The sequence below is a fragment of the Botrytis fragariae genome (genome assembly GCF_013461495.1).
Source record: "Botrytis fragariae strain BVB16 chromosome Unknown tig00000001, whole genome shotgun sequence".
NCBI classification, from domain to species: Eukaryota; Fungi; Ascomycota; class Leotiomycetes; order Helotiales; family Sclerotiniaceae; genus Botrytis; species Botrytis fragariae.
In genome coordinates, this window is record NW_023500987.1 from 3,160,195 (window position 1) to 3,172,174 (window position 11,980).

Consider the following 11,980-nt stretch of genomic DNA (forward strand, 5'->3'; position numbering starts at 1 on the left):
CTATGGGATCTCGTTAAAGACTCCTTAAATCAATCAACCATCGTCTTCTTCGCCTCAGTCGTCGTCAAATATCTGATAAGTATTTTTCAAAATGGTGTCAACGACACGAACCTGCCACCCAGCGTCTTGCATGTTCGGTCCTGAATTAGCACCCATGAGTGTAGGGCCAAAGACTATGGCCAAGTTGCTTGCAGTCATCCTGTTAGATGCCGAACTCTCCTGTACTCTATTTAAATGTAAAGTTAAGGCTCGAAGAGTAGCGTAATTAGGATCAGGAAGGCCATTGATGATGGCATGTAGAGAGTCGCGACGGACTATTTCATCATCATGCTCTGTGCCTATATTAGTAGGGAAACAGTTAAATGAGTAGATTTAAAAGATAACTTACTTGCAGCCTCGATAAATGCAGGGTATTGCTCGATGGTCAATAAAGGGTCTGGGAGTTCGCGAAAAAACTGCTTTAGAAGACCAGCCACACTATTCACATCGTGAAAGAAGCTTTCCGGGTTACGGAAGTCCACCTTGGATGCGTCTGCGAATTATTAGCAAGAATGCCTCAAACAACCAATCGAATAGCCCAACTTGCCGTTATCGAACATTGCCTTGATCTTCATTATATGAGACGCGGTACCAGACAACCGGTATATTCCTTCAACCTCGAGTCCAAAGAGGTCAACTGCTTGGATACACTGGTAGACAATCATTGGAACAGCAGAGCCATCTCTCTCAGAGAGCTCCTCGAGGCTGAGACCAAACACTGGTCTCAAAGGTGCTAGGTGAGTGTTGTTACCTGGAGTTGGAGCCGATCCTGGTCCGAATAATGGTGCCGAGGGTGGGCCGTGGGACACTGGTGCATGTGTTGTAGGATTTTGCGGTGTCTGTTGTATTGTTGTCTCATTTTGAGGTTGTGGCTGGAATGGCAAGGTTGATATCTGGGGGGGTCCATCTGCACGAGGTGACCAGGTAGTGAAGTCGGGAGAGGTAGATACTGGGTTAGTGGGCGATATAGTAGGTGCAACAATGTGTTGCGAAAGAGATGGGCCATGACTAAAGCTTCTTTCGCGCTGGTGAGCTGGGGGACTGCTTTGATTGAAAGGCTGGCTCATATGAACCTGGTGAGATGGCTGTGGTGGTATTACGGGCCCTTGTCGAGCTTGAAGAGCGTTGGGATCTGATTGTCGCTGAGCGATATTCGGTGCGGGTTGCAAAACCTGTATTAAAATTAGCTGGACCTAAATCAATGTAATTAGGAATCTTCATAGCTAACCGGATTACGCTCATATTTGATTTCCGTTATCCGGGATTGCATGTTACCAGCGAAGCTACTGATGTAGTTGCTCAGGTCTTTAACATTATCGATTGCATGAACAACTTCGCGGAGACTACGATTTGACGTCCCTTGCTCTTTTGCTTTGATGGGGCTTATGTTCAGGCCATTGCTTAAGAGTAGCTTTTCGTTAAAGGATGCTGTTCAATATAATTAGTCTTATGTGTAGTGTAGCTGAGCCCTCATGCCTTACCAAATTTCTGCATCTGCAATGTCAATGCAGAGTCGCATTCCTGAATGAGATCTTCTAGAGCTTTCACAGCCTCAGGTCTTGATTTCGACCAGAGCTCAGTTCGTTGGCTTTGCGCAGCCTGTACCTTGGATGCATAATCTGCATCGGCAGCCTGGACTTTACGGAGAAGGTCTTCTTCATGTTGCGCTGCCGATTTGGGGCCTTTGAGGCCAAATTTCTTTCCCGCTTGCCTGTCTCCAGTGCGGGCTCTGTCGTACTCGTCTGCCAGAAAGTCGTACTTCGCCTTCGACTTCTTCATGGCAGATTCGGTATCGGCAGCACGTTGTTCTGCTGCCAACCCAGTATTCTTCCAATGCTTTCTGCCCTTCTCTATATTCGAAGCCATTTCAATAAGATCATCATGCATCTGATGTAGAGACACGCCAAATTGAGCCCCATTCTCGGCCATTCGCTCGTGTATAATCAGGACCTCTTCGTATGACTGTAGAAACGATCCGTGTCGATGCTCTGGTCTGCGAATATTATCTCCAGTTGCCTTACACAGCTTTTTTAAACCGTTCGAATGTTCCTCTTCCATAATGGACCTCTTCTTGAGAAAAATTGCGAATTCCTGTTCCGCAGCGTCAGCTTTATATTCACACAGGCATTGAAAGTTGGGGAATTACCTTTGCGGAAGCGATACTTTGTTTCAGTCGAGTTAACAAAGTTGATATTCCAATCTGACGCCATGGACACGTTTAGCTTTCCTTTAACGAAGGGAAGAACCTTAGACAATTAACTCACCTCTGAGCTTGTAACATCGTGAACTGCTTTTACGGTTGCGTCTTGAGGGGTGGCAGGTCTTCCGATTGTCTCGCCCTGGTTGCCGCCATTGCCAGCAGCATTGGACGACGATGTTGTATCGAGTCCGATGTCCCCTCCAAACGACATTTTGTAGATGAAAAATGCGAGTCGCAATCAAATGGCTATGTGTGGCTGTTATATCTGGGTACCATACGGTATTTCCACTTGTAACTGTAACAACTCTGTTGTTAATCCTGTTGTTGGAGGGATTTAAAGTTCCTTGGGTATGCAAAGGCAATACTCGGGAATCTACGAAATACCCATACCCATGTGGTTGTTGTTATGAGTAACCGGGGCCAAATGCGACTGGATTCCCCGTGCAACCACGATAACAATAATGGTACAGATAATCAATCCTGATTGGGGAGATGAATATTCATTGAATTAATTTACTTTTGATAGAACAAACTTATTGTTCATATTTTTGTAAATATGTTCTCAATACTCGTTGATATCATAGGAATTTGACGCTCTTCTGATCGAGATACCCAGGTAGGTAGGTAAAGGTCGAGGCACTCTAGCTCTGGCTTCTATTGTTCGAGATTTCTGGTTGTTTTATCGAGGTAACTCGAGTAGGTAAATATTTGTTTATATATTAAATGCTTATTTATATATATATATATATGTAGATGTTTGTTTATACATACATTTACATGCTCATCACTCGAGTAGTCTATAATCCTTATTACCTCATGGAGTGCATCTTTGGAAATTAGTACGCCTATTAGTGTATTGACTACCTCCTTAGTACAGGTATTCTTATATTGACTACCGGTACCTAACTGCCGCTAGCAGTAATAGATTGCTCAACTACCTCGACAACCTACTAGCTGCCCTTCCGCCCTAGCTACTCTGCTACTCTTAGAACTAAGGAGAAGAGCATAACCCCGCCAAGATAAACGTCAAAGAGGACTCTTGGCGCTGTCGAAAGGATAAGCTGGGATCTGCTTTCAAGATCGCGTACTTGAGCATTAAAGAACCTCAACATAAATACGACCGTCAGCTCGCATTCATCAATGAGGGTTACGATCTGCTCTCTGGAAAGGCTGGAATGCGAATTATACCAAACGTCCGACTCTGACTTCTTATAGTCCATAAACGCACAACAGCACATTTCACAGGAAGCGCAGGATGTAGTTTGAATAAGTCGTGCTTCATAAATCTCAGCAGATGTTTCAATTTCATATTCTGGGGAATTGGCCGTTCGCTTCACCAAGCAGAGTAGTTTTTTTCTATCTTGAACAACAAATTTCAATTTGCACTCAGAGATCACTGAAGCTGGTTTGAGGGACACCTCCGTTGTCAACTATAACGTGGGACTGCGGGAGTATGGGCCGTCTGGATATCGTGGTCGCTTGAGGACACAGACAGAATCTTGCCTCTTCGGCGACGAGAACAGATCTGAATCTTCTCGCGAGTTCAATAATACGGCCCACTGCATTGTTTCAAAGACAGCTCATGTACTGGCACTTCAATCAAAATTCTACGGATAACGGAAAATAGAGTTCACAGAATTGCAGTTCAAAGTTAGAATTGTATTGGAATGGGTGCACACTTCAACTCGGGAATTTGTTGATTCTGGCTATTTTTCAGTGTAGGCACAATTTTTGCAATGTCTCTCACGGACCAAGGCATGACAGACGTAGTTCTGCTGTTGCATCGAGGATCGCTCTTCGCGAGCTACGTGAATATCACAAGGTTGATACCAGGAATCTGAGCAACCATCATCTAGAGGTGGTTGAGAGTTGCTACTGGTCTGGAGACACTCATTGAGTTCCGTAAGCGGTGCCATTTAGCTACTTGGACAGATATTCAAATACCATGAAGGAATACACGTGGCAGACAATTCTTGATCATCTCAGTTGTTCACTTATTGTTCATATATGTAAGATTCTAGATTTACGACTTTTGAATTATCTCCAATATCCAATCTCCGAAATGGCTATAAGCAGTACTAATGTCATTACTAGATATGCATGCATGTCAGCGATACGATACCCACCGCTGACGATTCTCTCCGAGGTGCTCCTCTTACTAGAAATCCCCCTCATAGATTCAAGGAAGAATCACTTCCATCGATAGTAGATGAAATATCATGTAAAGCAATGAAACCCTTCACAAGTATCGATTCAACGGATATCCATTTTTCTCATTGCTGGCCTCAGTAGGATGCAGGGTAATAATAATGTCCTAATTGCAGAAGTTACTAAAGCTGACAAGTCACTCTCCAGTGACTAGGTATGTTTCTCATAAACCTTACCCTTTTTTTTTTCTCTTCCTACAAGAGTCTTGTGGCTGATCGTGGACTTCTATGCACAGGGCTACCTTCCAAATAATACGTTGAAGTATATGTTCTAAACTGTCAATCAATATGAACAATATACCAGTTTTTGGTTCAACAAAAGTATTATTGAGTTTATTTTTCTTTGGTTGCTACATACTTTTTAAGGGTTAATATCAGACTGTATCAAAGTCCTGGTCCCTTTCCTGCTTCCTTCTCCAGCGCCCCCCGCATGCACTGGGTTTAGACTAAGAATGGACACGAGAAAAATATCGCCTTACATAAAAGTACAGATGGTTGGTACAATTCCGTCCAGATATTGTGTCTATTGGCGGTTCGGCAGAGATATCTCTTATATACAACTTTTATGACACCTTCTCCAGAGTGATCATTTGCAATAATATCACCATTGGGATATCATCCTTCTGAACATATTATAGTCCTACTTTTACAGCGTCATTTTACCTTATAATGACGGGAAGGTTATCCTAGGGTTGATACCTGCCAAGGAGAAAATTCCCCACCGCAATCTCAAGCGGCCCATTTGTAATATTTATTCAATGAGTAATTGGATTTCATTCGAAGATCTGTCGATTCAGGCATCGGAAAGACATCTTGTCACACCTTGAGAGAGTTTCTCTTGTTGGGCAGATGCCGTGGATAGATACCTTCCTTCGTATCAGTCCTCTCCTATCCAAACTCCGCCCAAATTCGGTGTCCACAATCGCAAAGTTTTCCATGGTTCGAATTCAAGAAATAAAGACCGGAGAAGGACAAGGCGCGAGTGCGGTTAAAAGTCGAGATCTCTTGTCAAGATTTCTCGCAACTCAAACTCAAAACCCAGAGACCCCTCCATTTGCACTTTTGGCATGGATTTCTAGAAACTTCACTACAAGCAGTGACACCACGGTCACAATTCTTCGTTCTCATTTTAATACTTGCTCAAAAATCCTGTCATTGTGCAAACCTTGAAATCAGAAATTGCAGCGGCTCATAGAGCAGGTCTCCCCTCAAAGCCTCCAACGTGGAAAGGGACTCAAAGCTTACACTGCCCCGATGCTTGCATCATTGAGGCACAAAGAAATCATGCCCTGGTCGGCTTGCACCTTGAACGATTCGTTCCAAAAGAGGGGGCTGCAATATGCGGGAAGTACGTGCAGGCCGTTACGATAGTAGGTGTCAACGCCCGGGTTATTCATACAGATACTGGAACATTTGGCGACGATTTCAATGCGTGGAGGCCTGAAATATGAATTGATTGTACTGAGGAGCAACACGGCAAGATTGATGAGGCTCTACTTACGTTTAGCTCAATCTCCTCTACAAATTACAAAGCGCCATTTCTAATACTCGTGACTGAATTGGTTTGGCGCTGGTAGCAGAGTCTACGTTGGGAGGAACTTTTCACTACTTATGATCTAAAAACTTTTGCCAGGCTTACTTCGGCGATTCGAGTTGCGAAATAAATCATTTCTTTGAGTTTTATGGGGCCACAATGGATGTAGTTCAATATACGAATTCTAGGTGACTTACTTGTTCGCGTGCTATAGTTCTCCCTCGCCGATCCTCATGCAACCTGGACCATTGAGAACAGATGATTTGTTGTTTAGACGGATCTCCTAGTGAATCTGAAGAAATCGGGTATTTGAGGGAATGATGAAATGTCCCAATTTATCAATGTGGGTCATTCTCGAGGATTCGTGAGAGATAAAATGGAATTAGTATCAATCGTATGCGGAAGATGTGCTGCATCTCTGGACTACATCACAAGGCTATAGTCGGAATATGGTCGATTTCTTTCATGTCGTGAGATGATGCTAATGATGAGCTCGTGGGTTTAATGAAATATAAAGTTTAGGAAGTATATATTAAATACATTGCAATTGGTATAATTTCAAATGATGCATTCTATAGAACAAATTTGGTGTCGTGAAAGGATAGCAGAAGAATATCGACCGATTTCTGCAAGGTTAAACTCGCCGAGCGATGGCATATATTGTTGATGATCAGACTATTGACCTGCTACGCTCTGGGTATTTTGTTATTTGTAGCTTTGACTGTGAGATATCACTGGCATACCACACAATTAAAATCACTCCTTGATAGATGGGAGTATCCCTCAAAAGCAAAGGATTAGTTATGTTAGTGACAATATGTTGTCTTATTTGGCGTGAGCGGATTTCGCCAAACTGACTAGATACTTAGAAGTGCAAAAGTCCCTTTTCGGCTTTAGGTCAAGTTCCTATACTTAGCCACCGAGCAATGAACTAGACAATGAGTATCACAAACTTTTGTGGATTATGTAATTTCAAACTACTTGTATGCTCGCTGGTTGTATGTAAGAAATTGGGATTAGCACCCGCATTTCAAACGACAGGCAATAGTCAGTTGGGGTAAGGCTTGCGTGTACTCAAAGATCGGAGGAGGGGGGTTTCTAGATGATGATAATTTCGCATTGGGTGTCCCAATGATACATACAGATGAGTGGTTCAAGAAATCCAGTAAACAACTCAACTTTTGGAGGTATTTCTGAATTTGATAGGGGGCAGATAGCGGTGATCACATCTAACATATACCTGCTGAGGAGCATGACCTCCCTTCACTGCTCGGCAAGGACAACAAATTCGTCATAGCTTCGACGGGTTATATGAGCTCGAGCAGTAGAATTCAATACCAAACAGGTCTGTAGCATTCTATATACACGATACGATTGCTACAAAAAATACTCATCTCAGCATTGCAAGTAGACACACAATTCTCACCAATATACAAAAAGTTCGAAATTTGATTTCAAACATAAATTCTAATCCTTTTAAGAGGCTCTGGATGGGCTTATCCATGAGTCATGAAGGATTATCTATATCACTGATTAGGAACAATTGTTTTTATCATTTTGACATTGATTAACACAGATCAATACTCGATATTCATCGAATAGATAAACATTATCCTAGTCGATCGAAAAGACACTGTCGATCTCTTGTCCCAATACAGATGTCCGGAGGAAGACAGTCCGAAATATAGTCTGAATTCTGACAGTTGCACACGATTATATGCATGCAGTATTCAGCTATTCCTTCGACAATACCGTTACCAATGCCAAGATACTCCTTCTCCTTCTCCTTTTGTACAAGATTTTGGAACCTATCAACATGGTGCATGGGTTCCTCAGCCAGAATATGGCATAGATGTTGCAACGGAAACTCGGTGTTGACGAAATGTGAGCATGTAAGGGTCTACATAAATACTGCCTAGGCAACTCTCAGTTCTCTGTCTTGTCGTCCCAACCGGCTTTCGATTTTATTCTCCTCAATATTGAAAAGTAACAAAGCTTCAAGAATGGCCATTCTCCCAGGCGCTTTCCCAGACAATGTCTCCTCGGAAGTTAAAGCATTCCTAGAAAAGTATTTCCAGCTCTCTAATGCAGCATCTTCGCACAATGATCATGAAGCAAGTATGTTATTCTTTATACATGTTGATCATTTACTAACCAGATTTCAAGATGAACAAGCATTCGCAGAGCTATTTTCGAACGATGGCATGTATGAATTTGCAGAAGAACAAAATGTGGGGCGCGACGGTATGTTCTTTGTCCAAAGTCATTTTGTTCATTGATTAACTTAGTTATGTAGCAATCATATCTTTTCGCAAGAAGCTTTTTGCTAGTGTTCCGCATCGTGAGCATCCAGTCGTGAGGATTTTCACCTTTGGATCAGATGATATGAACCTGATGTGTTATGGGACCGTTGGATATAGATTATCTGATGATACAGTGAATATGCAAGAGTGGGCAGCACGATACGAGATAGTAAAGACTGAACCCGGTGACTTGAAGTTCAAATATGTCCAAATCATAGTCGTAAGTGTCTCAAATCATGACGGCGTCTACAGGCTGAAATCGATCAATGACTGACAAGTTTTCACATAGAGCCCCGCCCGAGATTCTTGAGACTCTCGGAAAGAAATCAAGGAATCTGGAAGACCGTGAAAGTTACCAGCTCATTAAGATCTACTTTCAACGGAGGGAAGAACTTTTGTTATATAATCATTATCTTCGCCGCCCCGTACAGTGCGTGGAAGGACGAACGCTAAATCTGTGGATCTACTTGGTGAATAACCCCCGTGAAGTTCATTTGAGTCTCGTTCACTTATCTCGCCCTGCCAACAACAGGAAACCTTCTGTAAGAACCATGACCGATGAGCCGTAATAGCGAAAAGGTAAACCGAGGCCAAGCAAACGAACTCTCATATGCTTTGGGCTTTATTTCTTCGCTGTACCTTCTACTCATTTCTTGAACGTTGCTACTGTGACCACCAGCTAGATTGTTATATTTCTTGAAAATATCTTAGAGCTGTGATGGGAACTAGTGTATAAATCTTAATTGAAGGTTCATCTCTTACAGGCAGCTGTTGTCTTTACTTATAATGGAAATCGAAACACAACTAGAAGTGAGATCTCTTGAATGTTTCGAAAGGAACTGGAATTAAGTGAAGTGATCTTGATATAAAAACCTAACTAAATTTCTTTACATGAATTTTTACTAGAAATAAGATGAATATAACTCATCGGAAAGCTTGGTTCTTGAGAAAGTATAGTTCAATTGTAATTTTGATTTTAAAACGATTGTGAGTAGTTAACAATAATAATATAAGAAATATGAGAAATATTTCAATGATGTCATAGTAAAACCTCGGGCGTGGCAAAGATCGGCGGATTAAGGAATAGTCTATATTTCAATCTAGACTATTATTTTTGATATCTTAATTTCGAATTTTTTATCAAATAACATTATTTTAATCCTTTTTGAAAAAACGAAAGCTTTTCAGAATCTGAGATCAAAAAATGTTGATTTCTTACAGGAAGTCCACCTAAAAATCGAAAAGTTCGAAGAAGGGAAAAAAAACTATAAAAAAACTCGAATGAGAATATTATTATTTTACAGATTCTAGACAGAAATATCATTGATTTAGAAATTTGTATAAGAAAAAACTCTGAAATTCGAGAATTCAAACCTAATAGCTTTTTGTAAATTTTTATTTTGAAATTAGGTTAGTGTCATTAATATCGGAACTAGAATGATAATTGAAGATTTACCTGCTAAATATTCTTACTACTTATAAAGATTGTAATATGAGTTTTAAAGCTGAGGGTTATAAAAAAGTTAGAATGAATTCTAATGAAAATAATATCGATACTTTAAAGCTTATATAATTGATATAAATAAGAAAATATCGATTATAATAGGGAGCTTTAATGAAATTATTTTGAATATTAAAGCACGTAAAAATATAGTACTAGCCGTTGGGGAAAAGATTTTTTCAGACTGTGAAACCATAAGTTTTTTTATTCTTTTTAATTACTATAATAGATTTAATAGATTTAATAGAAGAATAGTTTTTCTTTTATACTTTTATTTTTATCTTATTAATAAATCTATGTATATTAATTCTAATCCAGATTTTGATTTTGATTTTGATTCAAATTCTAATCCAGATTTATATTTCATTTCGAATATTGAAAAACATTTCAAACAAATATACCTTAGATTACTATAATTCTATTTACAAATAAATTTTCAAATAAACTTCTCAATTAATTCTCTTAATTCAATTAATTAAACTTATTAATATAATAAAACTTACTTTAAAAATGATTACATTATTTGAAAGACTTCAATTGATCTACTTTATTTACTTCGTTGATTTATTTAAAACTATATATCAAATTGAAACAGTTTTGTAACATTTTTCTTATATATATATATAAACTTCCTCTCTTATTTAATCAGGAAAACTAAGCTGTAATCAACAAGAAGTTCTATATATTACTTATAACCAATTAGAAAAGATTTTTTAAACCTATGAATATAAAAAAAGCTTATTGTATATATGATTATATAATACATAAAGTACAGATTTACTATATTTACTTCTTCAATTCTATTAGAATTATTGAATTGATATAAAATATAGAAGTATATTTGATTATTTGATAAAATATTATCTTTAAAAAGATTAAAATTCAAATAATTCAAAATAGAAAATAGACTAGATTACAAAAATACATAAAAAGAATATACTAATTTAGCCTATAAGCTTTTTATAAAACCTCTTTTTAAATTTCTTTAGTAAAACTGAATATCATTATATAACACTTTCTTCAAAAGCAAGTGGCTGGGGGACTTGTAGGCCTCTGATATTTATAAGAATAGATTTTTAAACTAGTGTAAATTAAACCACAGATAGTATTCATGTCAGTAGACAATGTTAATACATAGATTATTGTTATATAAGATTATTAACATATATTATACTATTAGAATCAAGTGTTAGAAAAAGATAATTGAGAGATTACAAGCTCTAGAAATTCGGGAATATTTGTTTCTCTTTCCTCAACTACAAGTACTTGTTCATATGAAAATAATGAGAACTAAGATATAATTCCAACCTTCTTTCGAGCAGTTGAAAGTTTTATTATAGTTTTTGTTATAATACGACATACTTTGAACTACATAAATGTTGATATTCAAGATATCATTCATTATTGGACATAATATAGTAAACTCTTATTTGATCAGTAATTCAGAGATCTTTTATAGCAATACTTGTTTTTCAAAGTCATTCCATTCCGTGTTACATTTCTTTAAGAAAAAGGTTATTATACTACTATGGTTTTATATAAGAATCTTATATAATAGATATAGACTCTTGATTGATCGATTTCAATATAAAATATCATTTGTTGTATCAATTTGAATACATTAAAAAGTATTTTAATCTTTTAATTCAAATGAAGATTATTATTCATATATAAGAGATTGCAAACTAACAGTAATAAAGCAAATAAATATATCTGTTTCTATATGTGAGGATAATACTTTTCGATTTCTTGGATTACTGAAAGGTTCATACCATGAAGGTATAATTCTACAATTTCAAACTTGTAATTAAATTTAATTATTTTCAATCGAGATTGGATTCTTAATAATGAGCTGAACGTTAACTATCTATAACTAAAAAGAAAAACAGGCTTAATAATATTCTTTATAATTATTTTTAACATCATTTGAAATCCGAATTTACATTTATCTTCAATAGCTTATGGAATGCTAAGTTTCAGAAAGATTTCTATTACTTGTAGAAATTTGTGGAAACTGTTTAGAAATCTAAAGCTTTCCCATGGAGTAAATTTGATCTCAGCTTCCGAGAATCTCTTGAGAGTAACATTTAAATAATAATAAATGGAAAAATAATGTATCCTGGAATGATAATTTTTAAAGTAATGAATTTGGGAATAGTATAATAGTCTATGAATATTGCTTGTCTCTTTGCTTCT

The 11,980-nt window shown here is 38.0% G+C and overlaps 2 protein-coding genes across 2 annotated transcripts; one reads left to right on the forward strand and one right to left on the reverse strand.

Annotated features, from left to right (window-relative positions):
* Positions 1-54: 54 nt before the first annotated feature.
* On the reverse strand, positions 55-2,450 carry Bfra_000981 (putative rho gtpase activator protein; the record flags this gene model as incomplete). Its single annotated transcript, XM_037331422.1, has 7 exons — positions 55-332; positions 389-532; positions 587-1,211; positions 1,268-1,467; positions 1,521-2,130; positions 2,186-2,239; positions 2,304-2,450. 7 exons carry the CDS (start codon positions 2,448-2,450, stop codon positions 55-57), a joined length of 2,058 nt encoding a protein of 685 aa, XP_037197755.1.
* Positions 2,451-7,983: 5,533 nt separating this feature from the next.
* Positions 7,984-8,593, forward strand: Bfra_000982 (putative fungal specific transcription protein; the record flags this gene model as incomplete). The annotated part of the gene is made up of 4 exons (XM_037331423.1): positions 7,984-8,098; positions 8,147-8,224; positions 8,277-8,503; positions 8,573-8,593. 4 exons carry the CDS (start codon positions 7,984-7,986, stop codon positions 8,591-8,593), a joined length of 441 nt encoding a protein of 146 aa, XP_037197756.1.
* Positions 8,594-11,980: the final 3,387 nt, after the last annotated feature.